The sequence below is a fragment of the Xenopus tropicalis genome, chromosome 9, assembly GCF_000004195.4.
Source record: "Xenopus tropicalis strain Nigerian chromosome 9, UCB_Xtro_10.0, whole genome shotgun sequence".
NCBI lineage: Eukaryota > Metazoa > Chordata > Amphibia > Anura > Pipidae > Xenopus > Xenopus tropicalis.
The window spans coordinates 73,105,052-73,124,988 of record NC_030685.2 but is presented as its reverse complement, the minus strand read 5'-3'; the positions used below and the strand labels follow the sequence as shown (position 1 = coordinate 73,124,988).

The window sequence follows — 19,937 nt, the reverse complement described above, 5'->3', positions numbered from 1 at the left end:
TGGGGTACAGTTTTAGTTTTCTATTTTTCTTTTCATTATCTATCGTTCTATTTAGGCCCTCCTTTATTTATATTCCTGCTTCTTTTTTAAACCCCTACCCCTAACATTGGCATTAAACATTATTTTTACTGGCCAGGTGGCAACCCTAAGGGGCAGATTTATCAAAGTATGAGTTTGAATCCCAAAATGGCAAAAATTCGGATTAAATACGATAATTTTTGATGATCGGAAATGTCACAAAAATGCTTACGAAAAAATCGTAATAGTCATGATAATATCATAATAGCGTTCCGAAAGTCACAAAATTTTTCGAATCCGAACGATTGTAAACGGCGGGAAAACCTTTCTGACTTTAATCCTTCTGTGCATGATTTTGGAAGCCTCCCATAGGACTCAATGGCACTCTGCAGCTCCAACCCGGCCCAAGGAAAGTCTCCCATAGGGCTCAATGGCACTCTGCAGCTCCAACCTGGCCCAAGGAAAGTCACCCATAGGGCTCAATGGCACTCTGCAGCTCCAACCCGGCCCAAGGAAAGTCTCCCATAGGGCTCAATGGCACTCTGCAGCTCCAACCTGGCCCAAGGAAAGTCTCCCATAGGGCTCAATGGCACTCTGCAGCTCCAACCCGGCCCAAGGAAAGTCTCCCATAGGGCTCAATGGCACTCTGCAGCTCCAACCCGGCCCAAGGAAAGTCTCCCATAGGGCTCAATGGCACTCTGCAGCTCCAACCCGGCCCAAGGAAAGCCTCCCATAGGGCTCAATGGCACTCTGCAGCTCCAACCCGGCCCAAGGAAAGTCTCCCATAGGGCTCAATGGCACTCTGCAGCTCCAACCCGGCCCAAGGAAAGCCTCCCATAGGGCTCAATGGCACTCTGCAGCTCCAACCTGGCCCAAGGAAAGTCTCCCATAGGGCTCAATGGCACTCTGCAGCTCCAACCTGGCCCAAGGAAAGTCTCCCATAGGGCTCAATGGCACTCTGCAGCTCCAACCTGGCCCAAGGAAAGCCTCCCATAGGGCTCAATGGCACTCTGCAGCTCCAACCTGGCCCAAGGAAAGCCTCCCATAGGGCTCAATGGCACTCTGCAGCTCCAACCCGGCCCAAGGAAAGCCTCCCATAGGGCTCAATGGCACTCTGCAGCTCCAACCCGGCCCAAGGAAAGCCTCCCATAGGGCTCAATGGCACTCTGCAGCTCCAACCTGGCCCAAGGAAAGTCTCCCATAGGGCTCAATGGCACTCTGCAGCTCCAACCCGGCCCAAGGAAAGTCATGATACTGAAGCTTAAATGAATCCGAAACTTTTGTACTCTTTGCAACAAATACAATTTTGTAGCACAAATCGCTGTCCAAATTGTTGCAAGTATGAAAAGTCTACAAATTAACGAAAAAGTCGCAAAAAATATGCACAGTACGAATACTTAGAAAAAATACAATTTTTTTGTATTCGGTAACAATCGTATTTTGATGAATGTGCTCCTAAGGGTGAAGACACACAGAGCTACTTAGTAGCAAGCTACTTGTCTATGGCAGAAAATACCCTGCCATAGACAATACTGAGAATTGCCTCTGCTATAACACAAATAGAGACAATTCAGCATTGTCCATTTTTGTAGCAGTGAAGTAGCTGTTACTAATAGTTCTGTGTGTCTTCACCCTAAAAAGTAATGAATTCGAAATTGCTATGAGCTCTTTTCTAAGCACTTAAATAAAAGTAAATAAAATATCTAAATAAATGATTGCATTTTTCACTATATTATTTTAATCTGACAATATAATGAATCTGAAAAACAGCGCCACTTGCGTTGGTTGAAAATTCATTTTACCAGCACAGCAAACGTCTTGAACTTGCGCCTCTATTATTGTCGCTCTCTTTTTGCGTCATGATTTGTTTACATTTTTCCCTTGCCCACAAGAAACATGGCCGCGTAAAGCTCTTCCGCCAACGTAAGTCACTGTGACGCACAGCTTGGGAAGGCGCTTGCGCGTTCTGCGATCACGTGTCTGGAGTGGAAGGGCCGGAGACAATAAGAGAGGACGCCATCTTTCTTTTACAGATTTTATTTTTAATTTTTTTCTCTGAGAGTGAGAAGGGCGGGCGGAGACGGCTCCTGGAAGGTGAGGCTCGCTTCCCCTCTGCTTGGGGGACATTTATATTTGTGTCTGTATCCTTGCACACTAACCTTGGAGCTGTTCGCTGGCTGCTGGTTTATTAGTGGTTTAACCTGCAATTAACCCTCTGTAGCCTGTGGCCCCACAGCGTGGCACTTCCAGGGTGTGAGCACAGAACTAATGAAGTCTGCTTTAGGGTACGGCTGAGAGGGTATTAGTACAGGGCCCTGGGTGTGAGGGCACCATGTTGGGGCATGGAGGGATCTGAGAGCCCTGATCTATTAGATACCAATTGTTGCATACTTATAAATAAATCCGGGATGTCCAGCCTGCAGCCCTCCAGCTGTTGTCAAAGGGTTGTTCATCTCTGTTTGCTTTCAGTATGATGTAAAGAGTAATATTCAGAGTCCATTTGCAGTTGGTCTTCATTTTTTATTTTATTTGTGTTTTTTTTTTTTTTAAGTTCACTTTTTGTTCACCACCTTCTCAGTTTGGCAGAGAGGCTGATATATGAATAGGAGAGGACCTGAATAGAAAAAGAAGTTTTAAAGAGTAACCATAAAACTGTGGCTTCACAGTTATTTGGCTGCCGGGGTCGGTGACCCCTATTTGAAAGCTGCAAAGAGTTAGAAGAAGAAGGCCAAAAGTTGAAAAACGATATAAAAAATTAAAATAATGGAGACCAACTGAAAAGTTGTTTGGTAATTTTTTAACATACTAAAAGTTTACTTAAAGGTGAACCAACCCGTTAAACTCTATGGGCAATTGCATTTTTTTGTTGGTAGCCTGAAAACGGGGCACCTGTTGCAGCCACCCTTGTGCTTTAATGAAGGACAACAGGAAAGTGCTTGGTTTGGGCCCACCCGACAAAAGTAACCTGTAAAAGCTTACAAGGGGTACAAAGGCTCGGGCTAAAGGCCCCCATACACGGGCCGATAGAAGCTGCCGATATGGGTCCCTTGGACCGATTTGGCAGCTAATCGGCCCGTTTATGGGCAGAAACGAGCAGCCTGGCCGACCGATATCTGGCCTGCAATTGGCCAGATATCGATCGGCCAGGTTAGAAAATCCAGTCGGATCGGGGACTGCATCGGCTCGTTGATGCGTTCCCTGAACCGACTGCCCCATGGCCGCAAATGTAATCCAGGGCCAAACGATCAATTATTTTTTTTTAAAGCCACTTGCTACCCGATATCGCCCACCGTAGCTGGGGATATCGGGTGAAGATCCGTTCGCTTGGCGACATCGCCAAGCGAGTGGATCTTATAGTGTATGGGGACCTTAAGTGTCGGTGGTACAAAGATATTTGAAATTAAGCTAACATACCCACACTCAAGACTTTGTTCTGTACAACTTCGGTTTATATACCCATGTGCTTTCTTGCTTGCCCTTTAGTTTCCATTTCTGCTATGAAACTAAATCTAAACTGGCAATTTTGCTCTCTTTTTGCGTGTACCCTTAGCCTGCACAAAGAAAAGTTAGTGAGTAGGTCAGGAAAAACTCACACCTAACTCTAACACACAGAATGTTGATATTGTAGGACCTGTACCCGCGTCTTTCTGTTCCGTATGCCACTTGTGCTCTTAGGTAGCAAAGGAAGAGTGTACTTCCCCAGTCTGACCCGTACCCAAATCGAACCTGCTATGTTTGCCCAAATTTCAAACCTTACCTGACTTAAATGTACATCCGCAGGTTGCAGGTCAACCTGCACATCACTAAAACATTACTATAACCAGCCATGGCCCCGTTTGCCCTGGGCCCCCAGCTAGCCCATATAGCATAATTATTACTTTTTTACTGTGGGTATGGGATCTGTTATCTGCAAAGCTCTGAATTATGACCTTGCCATTTTCAGTAGGATACTAATTAAACAATTCTTCAGTTTGGGTTGATTTTCTCTTTCTCTATAATAAGGCAGGACCATGTATTTGGTTGTAACTATGCTGTATAAATCCATGTTAATGTACTTTGTGATTTATATTTCAAAGCACTGGAACATTTTTCTTAATCTGACTTTTTTTTAAAAAGTTCTGAGTAACCCTATAAATCAAATATGCTGTTTGCAAATATTTATTCCCGATGTTGCTAAAGCTCTTAAGCTGGCCTTACACAGAATCTGCTGCTTTGGTAAGGTTACCTATTTTGACCACTTTTCAAATCTGCATAATATCTGGACAATTTTTGACCTAATGTTGATCTGGCTAGGCACCTTCTGCCCCACCCCCCATACACGGGCAGTTAGCTGCCAACTTGGTAGGAATCAATTCAGCTGTTTATTGCCAGCTTAATTTACACAGGTTCTGGCTTTTAAAGGCCCAGTAAATTAGAATATAGATGTCTACGTCATAATTAAATTTGATTTTAAAGGAGGGACAATCTTTTTAAGATGGGACCATACTTGACCAGATCTGCTTGTTTGGGGAGGTCACCATGCAAGCAGGTCTGGCCTCATTCTGATCTAAGTTGAAATTGTAGGATTAAAGTCCTACAAATAACAAATTTGACAATGTTTTGACCGTTAATAATTGCCAGACAACCATACTAAAGTGATCTCCTGGAAATAGATTGGTCACCCAAGAATATTGTCAGATACACAATACATGCACAGATAGTATTATCCAACCCAAATTTTCTAACGTGACTGATCGTCATGGTACCAAAATTGTTGGACAATGGTCCAATTGTATGGTCAGCTTAAAGCCGGCCATACACGCACCAATATTATCGGTGTCGTACAAAATTTGGTGCGTGTATGGCGGCTCGAAGAGGTGACCAGTATCGCAAAAGGCTGCGGATATTGGTCGTCTTGTCGATCGGCCAAGTTAAAAGATTTTGTGCCCGAGCAAAACCTACGTTTAGGGCTGAATCGGCTGGTGGAGGAAGAATTTCTATTGTTTCTACCTCCATATCAGCCCTGAACGTCAGTGGAGGGTGGGAACGATCTGAATTGCTACGTGTATGGCCACCTTAAGGGTTCTGCTGAATACATTGGGCCGTGGGGTTTTGTTTAGACAACATATAAAAGAAGGCTGAACAAAGCCAAGCTGATAAACATGCCACAATAAAGCCAGGGCTTCTACATCAAAGAAGAGTTTTACTTATACAAGATAGAAATAAATGTCTGGTCAAATTAATTTTCATTTTTGGTGTTACTGGTCCTTTAAGGGATCGGTATTCAGGTTCCGAATCTGAAGGAGACCTGAGAGAATGAAGATGGCAGAGCATGCCAAAGAAGTCAGAGATAAAGTAATAGATATGCATAAATTGGGAAAAGGGTACAAAACAATATCCCAGACTTTGGATGTCCCCTTGGGTACTGTTGGTTCAATTATCAGAAAGTGGAAGATATATCAGACCACACAGACGCTGCCTAGAAAGGGTCGACCCTCAAAACTCTCTACTCAAACCAGGAGGAGAATTGTGCAAGAAGCCACAGAGCGGCCAACAATTACGTTAAAGGAGCTACAGAGTTCAGTAGCTGAGACGGGCGTAAAAGTGCATCAGTCAACCATATCCAGAGCTCTGCATAACACTGGCCTGGGTGCAAGGGTGGCACAAGAGGAGCCGTTACTCAAACAGGACCAAGGGGAAGCATGTCTGGAGTTTGCCATAAAGCAGGAAAGTGACCCAGTTGCGATAGAAGAAAAGGTTTTGTTGTCAGATGAGACAAAGTTGGAGATTTCTGGCCAAAGTTCGAATTGACTGTTCCCATGATAATGTACAATGGTGGTGGTCATGTTGTGGGCTACTTTCCACCCACAGGGACTGGGCTTCCTATTAAATAATAAGGAATAATAGGTGGAGCAAAATACACATACTACAAAATAACTAGTTTGTCTGCTAAAAAATATCAGAAACTTGGACCAAGTTTTATCTTTCTGCAGGGCAATTGCCTTAATCCAAGGCCAAACTAACTAGAGTAAATATCCAATGACTGCTCCGACAGAGCCCTGTGGCTTTATTTGAAAATTGAGGTGCATAGAGCTCATCCACCTAAACAAACACCCAGGACCCAAAATCCCTTCTGGACATTGTGGAAGTCTTGTTCATACCCCAAAACAGATTTTAAAACTCTTAAACTGGGAATTCTATCAAAATTGGGGATTGTAGTTTATATTTTCACATTGTTTTTTTTTCCCAATGTACCAGTCACATTAAAGTGATGTTGCGTTTCAGTGCTTTGCAATATAAATAAATGTCACAGATAAAATAATTCAATTTATTATTTGTCACTCAGTAAAATGAGAGAAATGGTTAAGTATAAGAAGTAGTGATGAGCCAGTCAGGGAGGGAGAAGGGTTGCAAGGGTGCATTTTCTTGAAGCTACGTTTAGATTACCTTATGAGTATCCATAAATCAGTCAGGTCGAGGGAGGCACCTAGTGGTTTAGCGGGTCAGGTTGTGGGTCAGCAGGTCCAGCTTGGGCACAGGTTTATCTGACTGGACCGATTGAGGACTCCTTCTAATAAAGACAGCTTGGCACCCCTAGGCCAAATGTGTCAGAGGCACGGTGGGGGGCAGTGCTTTAATGGTGTAACAAAGCGCTACAACCTCCAAAACCCTCCATTGCAGCCTGGCAGAAGAGATATATGCCTAGTGCCCCTCGATTGTTGCACCCTAAACACCTTCCTCTTCTGTCTGCCCTAGTTTGAGCCCTGTAGCTTGGCTCTGAGCAATTTTATGCATTCACTGATGGGTAAAGGCTTGGTGTCTCATCTGTATTTTATTCTGGTTTCCCTACTACCCCTCCATTTTTTTTTTAAATTTAATTATTTTTGGTTAGATTATAAGCTTTAATAAGCAGGGCCATCTTTACCCTGTGTACAGCGCAATTCCATATAAGAGAAGGCAGAGGAGGAAACATTGGGGAGGGGATAATTAGTTTTGGACTTTTATTATCTGTGTTGGTGCTGTCAGGTTTGTTTGCAGGCTGTGAGCTGTCCTGGCATGAAAGGGATCAGGTATCAAGCGAGTGAGAATACGGTGTCCCTGCCCTGCTCTCCATTGAGCTGTGCGCTTGCTCATGCTGGGAGCTGTTTATATTTAACTCACCGCCCCATTCCTTACAGTCCCGTCAGCCCTCTCAAGCACTCATGGACTCAGGACGCTCTCTGGAGCAGGACTTTATCCAGGGTAATGTTACTGGGGTGTGCTTTACTTTATGATGGCTTTGCCCAATGTGCTTACTGTATCTGTCCCTTTTTAAATGCTTTCTGTATGGTTTCCCTTCTACAATCCTCCTGCGTTTGTGGTTCCTTAAGCTCCTATTAAGAACCAGTTATTGCAGTACTGGATCACGAATAAAGCACAAGGCACTGGGGCTCTTCTATTCAGAGATTTTTTGTAAGGAGCTTTTATGAGCTTGCTTTCTTCTCTTTGGTAATATGATAGGTTTCTTAGTAGAGCACGCTATGTTGCTTTAACACCCTAAAGTGCTGTGGGTTGTAGATTCTGGCTTTTAAAGTGCTATAGATTGACATTTTCTAAGCTTGATATAGAAGCTTAAATGTAAGGATTTTTTTCTAAAATGCCTGGTTGCGGACTACTTTGCTCTGTTGAATGACAAAGATTATTGTTCTGTTTAGCATGATAGTTTAGAGCAGTGCTCTCCAACTTTTTCCATGTAGCGGGATGGTTATTTAATAAACTACATATTTTGGGACCAAATTATACTAGGTTGATGTTATACACAGCACTCTGTGGAATCTGAAGCAGTGGAGGGCCACATCTGGCCCACAGGCCACCAGTTAGACACCCCTGATTTAGAGGGATCGTTGTCTGTTTATTCTTATGGGCTGTGACCCAAAAACTGGAACGCATGCTGTTTAGGGTGGGTCTCTTATGTTCTTTTATAGTAATATCTTTCTGCAGAAAAGTCATTTAAATGTGTTTTATCACTCAACTTTATTTAGGTCCCTTAGAAAGTTAAAAAAAACATGGCTTTTTATGGTTTAGGTGCTGCCTTGTACAGTTGGGCCTGTGTTTTATACTCCCTCCATGTTTTGCTATTAACATCCAATCACAATGTAGTAGGAGTGGCCTTAAATAAACAGGAAGGGCATGGCAGGTGCTAGTGTGATGTCTTGTTAGTGGCTTGGGCTTTATATGTTTAAAGTTCAGTGGTTTTGCTGGTTCTGTGTTGAAACTGTAACCAACACTGTCCTATAAAAAGATAAATCATCTCTGCCATGTGTCTTATGAGAATATTTCTCTCATCCTGAGTTCCTGAGTGTAGGTGTAATATACCTGCCATGACCCAGGAGACATTGATGAGGGCCAGAGATAAACATTATTGTGCATTTAAGCTTTTTTTATTTATTTTTTAATATACATTAATTGCACTTAATGCAATATGAACATGTTTATTATTAGTCTTTACTTGCCCTTATAATTGTATTCTATAAAAGTGGGGCTAAGGTTCTTATAATTAAAAGGAATCAGTTCAGCTTCTAAAGCTGGCCATAAATGGGATGATAAAAGCTGACAACTCTGCCCCTCTATACCAGGTTGGCAGCTTATTGGTCTATGTATGGCACACTTGGGCCTGACTGGTGTCTGGCTGAAATGTGTCCAGGTACCTATTGGGCAAGTTTGAAAATCCTGTTGACTAAAGCTGGCCATACATGTTTAGATTTTAGTTGTCTTACATTGAACGGTCGGGTATTGATCATATGTTTAAATGCGACAATCTAAAACTAATATTCAGGTTGTAATTGTAGGATTAAAGTACTAAAAGTAAAACATTTGGATGATGTTCTGACCATTAATAATTGCCAGGCAACAATCGCACAAAACTGATGTCCTGGAAATACATTGTAGGCCACCCAAGAATATTATCAGATACACAATACATGCACAGATATTGTTATCCGACTGAAATTTGCTAACCTGTCTAAACAACCAATGGCCATGGTACGAAAATTGTCCATTATTGTCCATATTAATTGAGTCCGCGCACAGTCCCAAGATGTATGAAACACAGGTTTCGTACAATTATATCTGTGCATGTAAGGCCAGCTAAAAGCTCTAGATGCCCCAGCTTGACTGACTAAATGGGGTGTCTTAGATTCATTTGTAGACTGCAGCAGAATTGTAAACAATACATTCGGGGGGGGGTGGGGTGGTATTTGTAAAAGGATTCTCGCCCGTATAGTGTAGATTACAGGTCAGTATCACTTTGAAATATTTATTCCTAATGATATTTTACATTTAAAGATTATTTGATTAGCCACCCTCTGCCTGCTGCCACTTAACCACTATGGCATGATAGATGCTGTTCACGTGTCTGCTACTTTGCCCTTCTCACACTAGTACATATAGTGTGGGGTGTGTGTGCGCTTATGTCTTCAGTACACATTCATTTGTAAGCTGTAAACTCCGTTCATAGTTTTGACAACTGGAACACCCTGTAGTACCTATCAGACAGGCGGCATGTATAAACTCCATGCTGACCATTTACTAGGTGATTATTATTGTATGTTTGTGGGCCAGTAATGCACCCAACATAAACTTGGCACTGAGGCATTATACCTTTTTAAAAGCATGTTAGTCTGCAAGGTGCTCAGTGTATGGAAGGCTTGGAGTTTCCGTTGTTTGCTTTTGAAGCTTTTAAGAACAAAAACATTGTGGCCTCTGTATGTTTAGGTGGAATCTGTGCTGGTATTTGCTAAGTTCAGTGCATATAATTAAAAATGATATTAAAGACATTATAATTACAGATTATCACTTTATGCACTGTCACCATTTATACATAAGTTATCTTTCATCTGTCCCTTCCCCAGTAAAGCTTACAACCTAAGGTTCATATCCTACACAAGTGAGCCAATTGACCTACATATATGTTTTGGAGTGTGGGAGGAAACTCTTCCAAAGTACAGTAGGATTTATTTTTCACCATTTTTGGTCTCCATGATCAGCTTCTCTGTGCTTTGTGTCCTTTAACCCTAAGGCTATTTTGGGATAAGGCTCTTCTTTCCAGTCCAACATTTTTTCTAGACCTTTGATCATTTTAAGACCAAATATGAAGTCATCCTGACATACTTTCCAAAAATATCCAACACCCATTCTCATTCAAGCTTAATCCTGTTCTAATTAACTAAAAGTCATTGCTGTAAGCCCAGTGTGTATTGAGGTCTCCTGTCCTGTTGAGGTGGTGGCTTCATATAAGGCAGTTAAATAACCTTCACATTTTGGTGGTGGATATGGGATTGGCAAACAAATGTAACTGCTGCACCTTTTTATAGTTCCCTCTTGTTAGTCTGCCATGGGAAATCTATTCCACCACTTCAACCTGCTTGTACCTTATCCATCACCCTGTGACAGGAATGCCTGTGGTAAAGTGAGTTCTTTGTCAGTGAAAAATCAAAGATATCTATTATTACAGACCGTCTCAATCGTATTTATGAGAAAACAAGTTTCTAGAACCTTCAGGTGGTCAAGTTGGATTTCTGTGTGACTTTTAGTTCCATGGATCGGCTTTCACCTTCGGCTATTTCAGGCATCACGTGGAATGGTGGACTTATTTAGAATGAACCAAAGAATGCTTACTTACTGAATAAGCCCAATCTGCCTACTATTATCAAACTATCACTAAATTCCCCTTTGTCCCCATAAGATTCAGTTAGGTAAAGGTACTTTTTTTAAAAAAAATTTTCTTCTCACTTTTTAGGAATAATTTTTTACATTTGACTTGACTTTTTTGGATAATCTTTTTTGCCTATTATTACCATATGCCCAAAGATTTTTCCTTATGTATGCCCTTGACTATGTCTTTTACGCTTCAGGCGCATGTGATTGCTTTATGCACAATGCCGCGAGAACGAAGGATCAACAAAATTGCCTTTTTTGGTGGGATGGCACTCTAAAGCTGGCCATACACGTGTAGATTTTTCAAAGGTCTTTCGTATGACCAAACTTATCGTGAAATGATAGTTTAAAACTAAGATTTGTCCTTTAACGAAAACTATTTCATTGATGGACAAATCGAGCGAGCCACTCAAGCGAATATAGTCTAGTTGAAGCTTAGGAAAAATTTTGGTAGCTGCCTGCTTGGTCCTGCAACAACTGGTCAATAGACATATTTCATTGTTAATGAGAAATGATTTTCTGACCAATGTCTGATGAAAAATTGCTCGTTAAGTAAAGAAAAACTGCGTGTATGGCCGGCTGAACAGGCAACACAGGGCCAGACAGGCAAGTCGTGCCTCCATGCCGTTGCTCACAGGCCAACCCATTTGTTGATGAAGAAAATAACTTACATGGGAATTGTGATAACAGTTGTGATGGTGCACGTCAACCATTATCAAGGGTCCAAAGAGCCTCTTGAAAAGATAAGTGAGCAGATTAGCTTTTTAATAAGAGATTGCCAAGAGCAAAGTATATACGCAACCAGCCTGCCAAACTGCTGCATATTTTTCAAAAATGTATACACATTTTTAAATGTTTTTACATCCTTGACTTTTTTTTTTTTTTTTTTCAATAGACCTGAAAAAGCAAAGTTTATAATGCATTTTGAGTAGGACAGCAGGGATCTGGCATTTCAGGGACTGTAATCATACAGTATTGGCAGAATAATAAGGGGAAAAAACACCCTTTTACTTGATACACAGTGTGCAGTGAGAAAGGCACTGCTGTAAAGGGATCTTGCAATGACTCAGCCCCTTTGGAAAGCGATAGATTTGCTTTCACGTATGAACCGGATACTCCTGTTTGCAGGCAAGTATTTCTTTACAGGAAAATTCAGCTCGCTGGGACATTGCTGACCTTGATTTTAGGCCTTAGTCTCATCATGGTTTTGTACATTAATGACTAGTTTTGAGAGGAAGGCCTAATCATGTATATACAGGTATAATTTGGTAATAAAAGCAGTTGCAGGCACATCATGTGTTCTTTCTCTTAACTAGGTCAGGAGGGTTGTAACTATCTGTTTTCATCCTTTTGCTAAACTACATCTTGCAGCATCCCTTCTTAAGCTTGCCTGATGTGGGAATGCTGGAGGCCCCCTGTACAGACATGATAGTTTGATACCAGCTTTCATACATTCAGATGACAAGTTGCTCCAAGAGCAGTTTGTGACTGGGGCTTTTGACATTGAACAGGGCCAGCAATATCTTTTTACTGTCCTGATGGGGACACTGGGTAAATAAGTCATCAGAGACTTAAGCTGGCCATACATCATATCCTATATATGTTGAGGTGGCAAACAAGCCAATCTTTCCCAGGTGGGTGATATCTGGTTAATATGATCATTTGACCCTAGGGCCACCAGTCAGATGACAGCAACAAGGATTTAGGGCAAGGGCATTGACGAGCTGATGGGGTCCGCAGTCCAACAGGAAAGGCAAACTTGTACAATCGCCTGATTGGCCAGATATTGGTCATGTAGGCTTGTTGGAGGGCCCCATACACAGGCACTGTATCTGAAGGGGCAGAATTACCAGCTTAAATCTGCCTGTGTATGGGGCCACCTTTAGTCTGATATTAATATAGATGGTATAGAGTTGGAGAACTCCCATTAAAACACAACCATAGATACCCAGGCCTTAACTGTTTTGCCACCCTTTATAAAATTGTGGCTTATGTGGGGGGTGGTCCTTTATTCTTTTCTCAGGCCAACACCCAATCCAAATGGCAAAATTTGGTAATTAAATAATGAATATCTAAATCCCTTTGCTCCCTCACTAGCCAGTGCTGGCCTTGTATCTAAACTTTCCATGTAATTTTATGAATATTGAAGTTAAAAGTTACACATTGGATAAGCCCCTAAGTCTTTGGGTGATGCCAGATGTGGCGTAGGGCTGATATCTTCGGCAAGCAGAAAAACGCTTGGCGAAAATTCAGCCCTACACCTGCTACTTGTCCCTGCACCCGAATGAATGGAATACGCTCGGGTGCAGGCACATGTAGCCGATATACGCATGAAAACGCGAGACTTTGCATTCTCTCGCGTTTTGATGCGTATATCGGCTACATGTGCCTGCACTCGAGCGTAGGGCTGAATATTCGCCAAGCGTTTTTTCCGCTTGCCGAAAATATCAGCCCTACGCCACATGTGACATCAGCCTTAAAGGGCTCACAGAGAAAATAAAAGACCTTTAAGAATGTTACCAGTTATTCTTGTTTCAGTGAATGAGCATATTTTGTTTTTTAGTCCTTTTTTCCTGAGATTTCTCTAGACTCTGCAAAGAGAGCAGAGACACATTATTGGCTGGTTAAACATTCAGGAATTAGCCCTGCTATTGTTAAAGGAGATCATTTTTTTTATTTTTATAGATCCCCCAAGCTACATAGCTCTTTACTCTAATTTTACATCAAAAGTCCATTCCATCCTCTAGGTCAGTGCTGTCCAACTTCTGTTGTACCGAGGGCCGGAATTTTTCCGACCTACGTGGTGGAGGGCCGATAATGGAAGCCAGTTTTGACCACTCCCCTTTTTGAAACCGCACCCACTTGAAACCACACCCATGTTATCACATGACCATACCCATATTAATGGTTGTAGTACAGCAAAAACCTGCCATACTCTGCCTGCCCTACCCTGCCTGTGTGTGCCATACTCTGCCTTCCCTACCCTGCCTGCGTGTGCCATACTTTCACTGTGTGTGCCATTCTTGGCTGGTTTGTGCCAAACTTGGCCTGTGTGTGCCATACTCTGCCTGCCCTACCCTGCCTGCGTGTGCCATACTTTCACTGTGTGTGCCATTCTTGGCTGGTTTGTGACAAACTTGGCCTGTGTGTGCCATACTCTGCTTGCCCTACCCTGCCTGTGTGTGCCATACTCTGCCTGCCCTACTCTGCCTGTGTGTGCCATACTCTGCCTTCCCTACCCTGCCTGTGTGTGCCATACTCTGCCTTCCCTACCCTGCCTGTGTGTGCCATACTCTGCTTGCCCTATGCTCACACACAGGCAGCCTACAGTGACACAATGCTGGCACTGCTCCTACAGTCTGCACAATAACTATATATTAAAAAACTTTTTAATTGCAGTACCACCTCAGTATATGTTCTTTTTGTAGTATGCAGGGATTATTTGTGGGTTTCTACTGCTCCTGAGGTGTGAAGAAGTGAACAATGGGAGTGATTACAGCCTGAGCCTGAGGTGTGAACACTGCAGGGGGTAGAACAATGCAGAGATTAAAAGGTGTGAACAACACAGGGGATTACATATTTAAACAATACAGCCTGATTACAGCCTGAATCTGAGGTGAGAACCATGCAGGGGGGGGCAGTTAATCACAGTACTGATACCATTTAAAGCTTACACAAAGGTAAGCCATCAAAGCAGCCAGACAGGTGGGGGGCCACACAGAGGGGGGTCGCGGGCCGCATGCGGCCCGCGGGCCGCCAGTTGGACAGCACTGCTCTAGGTATTTTTTAGATAAATAAATGGGTAATTACCACATGGGGATGTTCTGAAATACTCCAAACTATTAATCTTAAATAAACAAGGGGCTTAATGACCCCAGAGGTAATAAACACATTAGAGATTACACAATAAAGATTGCTATTTTATTATGTGTAATTTCTAATATGTTCTTTACTATAATTTAACAAGCAAGTTAGAGACAAAATATGATCTAAGAACTCTGCTTAAGAGAGCTTACAAACTAAAGGTAATTGTTAGCACTCCCAGGCTTATATACTGGCTTGCAAGCTACTCTCTTAAATTTGCAGTTGGACTTCATTTTTTATTTGTGATTTTTTGAACTATTTAACTTTGTTCAGCAGCTCTCCAGTTTGGAACTTTAGCTACCTGGTTGCTAGGGTGCAGTTACCCTAGCAACCAGGCGGTGGTTTGAAAGATAAGAATACAAATAGGAGAGGGTCTGAATAGAAAGAAGTAATAACAAGTAACAATAAAACTGTAGCCTCACAGAGTGATAGTGTTTTGGCTGCCGGAGTCAGTGACTGAAAAGCTAAACCCCCCCCCCCCCCCTTTTAGATTCCCATGGTTCATCTCAAAGTAGAATTAAAGTTATGGGTAGAGTTAGAGCAACAGTCCACTATCCTCTATTTAATATATGTATATTAGCAATACATGATAAATGTATTTACTTGTTAGAGAGGTCATCCTCTGATTTGCTAATACAGGTATGAGATCTCTTATCCGGAAAATACCAGGTCCCAAGCATTGTGGATAACAGATCTTTCCATTATTTGGATCATCATACCTTAAATCATTTAAACTTTAATTTAACCAAATAGGCTTGTTTTGCCACCAATAAGGATTAATTATATCTTAGTTGGGATCAAGTACAGGTACTGTTTTATTACAGAGAAAAGGGAATCATTTAACCATTAAATAAACCCAATAGGGCTGTTCTGCCCCCAATAAGGGGTAATTATATCTTAGTTGGGATCAAGTACAGGTACTGTTTTATTATTACAGAGAAAAGGGAATCATTTAACCATTAAATAAACCCAATAGGGCTGTTCTGCCCCCAATAAGGGGTAATTATATCTTAGTTGGGATCAAATACAGGTACTGTTTTATTATTACAGAGAAAAGGGAATCATTTAACCATTAAATAAACCCAATAGGGCTGTTCTGCCCCCAATAAGTGGTAATTATATCTTAGTTGGGATCAGGTACAAGGTTCTTTTTTTATTGTAGAGAAAAAGGAAATTATTTTTAAAAATCTGAATTACTTGATTACAGTGGAGTCTATCCGAAATTCGGAGCCTTCTGGGTAAGGGTGCACTGAATCCAGAATTCGGTTCCAGTTTCGGCCAAGATTTGACTTTTCGGCTGGATTCGGATACGGGCAAATCCATGCTCCTGGCCAAACTAAATAATTATCACATGACTTTTATTGCTATTTTGTTGCTATGAATGAATAATGTTGGCCTCTATACCCTACAGCCCTTCGTTCTTTCACTTTGCGCAGCCGTATTATCAGTGTTCCATATGTTATAATCATGTTGTAGCTGTATATCCGTAAGCTATAGATTTCCTTTAGGTTCCTTGCGTCCCCAGACCATGTGAAGCAGCGAGCCTGCCAGTAAATAGCTCTTGCTGTCATTTTACACATAAATTATGTGTGCAGGTGTGCCTGACATCCGTATTGCTCTGACAGTTTTAGTGCTGTGCTTTATATAACTGAATGCGCGTCTTAGCTATCCTTCCCTCACTCCTTAAAGGGGACCTGTCACCCACACATTAAAAGCTGTATATAAAAATGAAACCTGAAACCCCAGTTATTTTTTTAATGAAATCACCCATACCTGCGGCATAGAGGCGGGGCAGGCAATATATGATTGACAGCTCAGATTTTTAATTGCAATTACTTTAACTTTCCGTTCAGCACATCCTAGATATCACCTAGATGGTGAATAAATAAGATTTTGGGGTGATACATTGATTGGAATTATTTTTTAGGGTGACGGGTCCCCTTTAAGGAATGTTTGTAGTTTTAAAATTAAAAGCCATAATGACATAGGTTTAGTTAGATTTAGACCCAAACTTAAACAGTATCCTCATTCATGTTGGCAGGGAAAGGCCTGGGTGGCCAATAGGGTAGTGTGTCCTAGCCAGTAGTTCTTTGGTTTGTCCCCAAAAGCAGCCACCATCTTCATATAGCTTTAAAGGGATTGGTTAGCTTTTCAGTTAACTTTTAGTAAGATGTAACGTAATATTCTGAGATAATTTGACAAAATTGTAGCCTCAACAATTTTTTGCTTTGAAAGAGTCTGAAGAAGGCAAATATAAGTTGTGTAGACCAATTGAAAAGTTGCTTAGAATTGGCCTATTGTCTATAACATACTAAAAGTTAACTTAAAGGTGTCCCACCCCTTTAAAATTGCTGAGCTTTGGCAGTGATAAATGCCTTGTATGTTGTTCTTTCAGTCAACATGGGAAATACATCAGTATATTAAAAACAGAGGAGTCAGGGTTGGAGGTACCATAAACTGAGTAGGAGTTGAAGGATTTATGTACCGACTCTACAGCCCTGATTGCTATGGGTGTCTGTATCATGCGAGAATGAGAGGGAATTTCACTTGAGGCCATGTAGTAATGATCCTTTGAAGACGTTTGTTGCTTGTGCTGCTCTACGGGTTCTCTGGAAGCGACAGAGGCTGCATTTACAAAATATTTCCTGTTCTATGGAATTCAAGCCCCTACATGCATCACTTCATAGGACTTTACGGTGTGCCTCTGACATGGGGGAAACTTGGTTACTGAAAGTTCCCTGATACATCTGTTTACTGTGTTAGCGTGCGTTAATGTTGACGGGGGGGTGGTTGGCTTTCTTTTCATCTCCACCCCCCTGTTATTACCACTCAAAAAAAGGCCTGTAAGGTATCCCTAAATGTGGCCATACACGGGCTGATTCTAGCTGCAGATATTGGTCCCTTAGACCGATTCGGCAGCTTATCGGCCCGTGTATGGGCACTAACAACGGGCTTGCCCGACTGATATCTGGCCTGAAATCGGGCAGGTTTGATTTTTGGTTGGATTGGGGAGCGCATTGGGAACCAACGGACGCCTATACCCATTGATCTAGCCCGATATCGGCCACCCGTAGATGGGGATACCATAAGAAGATCCGCTTGCTTGGCGACCTCACCAACTGAGCGGATCTTGGCGTGTATGGCCACCTTTACACTTGGCCAGTTGGCATGGTTGGCCAAGGGCCATACATGTGTGTAAACAAATTATCATCGCTCCATAATTGAATAATTGAATGAGGAGCAAAAGATGTGCCACTCCTCATCACTTCCTTTCAACCAATCAACACTTTTTTTTTTTCATGTGGACCAATTATCCTCGACCCACCAGAATTGCAAGGTTATTGGTCTGATTGCCCCCTGACCATATATGCCCAGATGGTCAGCCTGTAATACTGTATGAAATGGTGGCAAGTACAGAAGAATATTTGTGTTATGCCGCTTTGCAGAGCGATTTGACAAAATTAGATAACTGGGCAGCAAACTGGAAAATGAGGTTCAATGTTGATAAGTGCAAAGTTATGCACTTTGGTAGAAATAATATAAACGCAAACTATCTACTGAATGGTAGTGTGTTGGGGGTTTCCTTAATGGAGAAGGATCTAGGGGTTTTTGTTGATAACAAGTTGTCTAATGCCAGGCAGTGTCATTCTGTGGCTACTAAAGCAAATAAAGTGCTGTCTTGTATAAAAAAGGGCATTGACTCAAGGGATGAGAACATAATTTTGCCCCTTTATAGGTCCCTGGTAAGGCCTCACCTTGAGTATGCAGTGCAGTTTTGGGCTCCAGTCCTTAAGAAGGATATTAATGAGCTGGAGAGAGTGCAGAGACTGCAACTAAACTGGTAAAGGGGATGGAAGATTTAAACTATGAGGTGAGACTGTCGAGGTTGGGGTTGTTTTCTCTGGAAAAGAGGCGCTTGCGAGGGGACATGATTACTCTGTACAAGTACATTAGAGGGGATTATAGGCAGTTGGGGGATGTTCTTTTTTCCCATAAAAACAATCAGCGCACCAGAGGTCACCCCTTTAGATTAGAGGAAAGGAGCTTCCATTTGAAGCAGCGTAGGTGGTTTTTCACGGTGAGGGCAGTGAGGCTGTGGAATGCCCTTCCTAGTGATGTGGTAATGGCAGATTCTGTTAATGCCTTTAAGAGGGGCCTGGATGAGTTCTTGATCAATCAGAATATCCAAGGCTATTGTGATACTAATATCTACAGTTAGTACTAGTGGTTGTATATATAGTGTATGTATGTGAGTGTATAGATTGGTAGGTGTGGGTTAAGTGTGCTGGGTTTACTTGGATGGGTTGAACTTTATTGAAAATGGTCTTTTTTCAACCCTATGTAACTATGCTACCCCAATATTTTGTCTGCTGCTTCCATCCAACAGAGCCAGTGTTTGAAAAATGCTTCTGTCCAGCGATGATGGCAGAGTGTGTTTATAGGAGGCATATATATATGCTAACAAACAGTAGCAATGTGCCGGCCCGGGGGAAATGAACTTAATGGATTTTAAATGTTAAATTTGCAGGTTAAAGACAATGGAACCAAAGCCATCAAGACTGCCTCGTAGGATAACTGTACAACCCACCTCCTTGTCCCCCATAACTTCACGGACTCCAAGGGTGGAACGATTAGGTGGAATTAGTGACTCCTATCAGCGAGACGGCTCGAGAAGACATGATCTTGACTTTCAGGTAAGGTTGTTTAGCTTACTGCTTATGGCAAATGTACATATTAAAGGGTGTAGTTTGCCTTGAAGCTAACACTTAGCCTATTATCTGACTGTACAGCTGACCTGTCTTGTGTGTGCTTAACCTGTTATGCAGCAGTGTGACCTGGTTCCCATCTTTGGGGAGCTGTGTGTGACTGGACATAGTCATTACAATCAGAATTACATTAAACACACACTGCCTATAGAGAGAATGCTGCTTGGGCTGAATGTACAGCTCATAGCCGGTCAAGATGACTAACAGTCATACGGAGTTCAGTAGCCACACAGCACTTTTAGCAGCCATGACAAATCCCATCCCCCCCCCCCCCCCCCGGGGGGCCCCTTTCCTTTAATGTGATTTCACCTGTGTCCTTGTTCAACTTTCAAGGTGGTTGATAAGTCTCGAAGCCATGTTGCCAGAATAATCTACTCTGCTCACCTCACCCTTCCCTTAAATGTGTTCATTTTTTGCGATTGTCTGACCTGACAGTGATTTATTAGTCTGTTGTCCCCAGTCTTTCAGTCACTGTAGGACGTTCCATCTCAGGAGACTAACCTGTGCCTGATCCTACTGATACAGGATTGCATACAGGATTAGCTGCTACCTGTAAGGGCCCTGGCACACGGGGAGATTAGTCACTCGCGACAAAACTCCCTGTTCGCGGGCGAC

The 19,937-nt window shown here is 42.3% G+C and overlaps 1 protein-coding gene across 3 annotated transcripts in view; it reads left to right on the top strand.

Moving 5' to 3' along the window:
• Window positions 1–1,977: 1,977 nt before the first annotated feature.
• marchf7 (membrane associated ring-CH-type finger 7) overlaps window positions 1,978–19,937 on the top strand; it is a 31,327-nt gene continuing 13,367 nt past the window's right edge. The window contains exons 1-2 of one of the 3 annotated variants that reach the window (XM_002933281.5): window positions 1,978–2,112; window positions 19,085–19,250. In XM_002933281.5, the coding sequence (XP_002933327.2) occupies window positions 19,095–19,250 (156 nt within the window). In that variant the 5' untranslated portion in view covers window positions 1,978–2,112; window positions 19,085–19,094. Of the gene's footprint in view, window positions 2,113–7,139; window positions 7,240–19,084; window positions 19,251–19,937 lie in introns of those variants that run through there. The other 2 variants (XM_004917696.4, XM_031893703.1) reach the window with 2 other exon arrangements.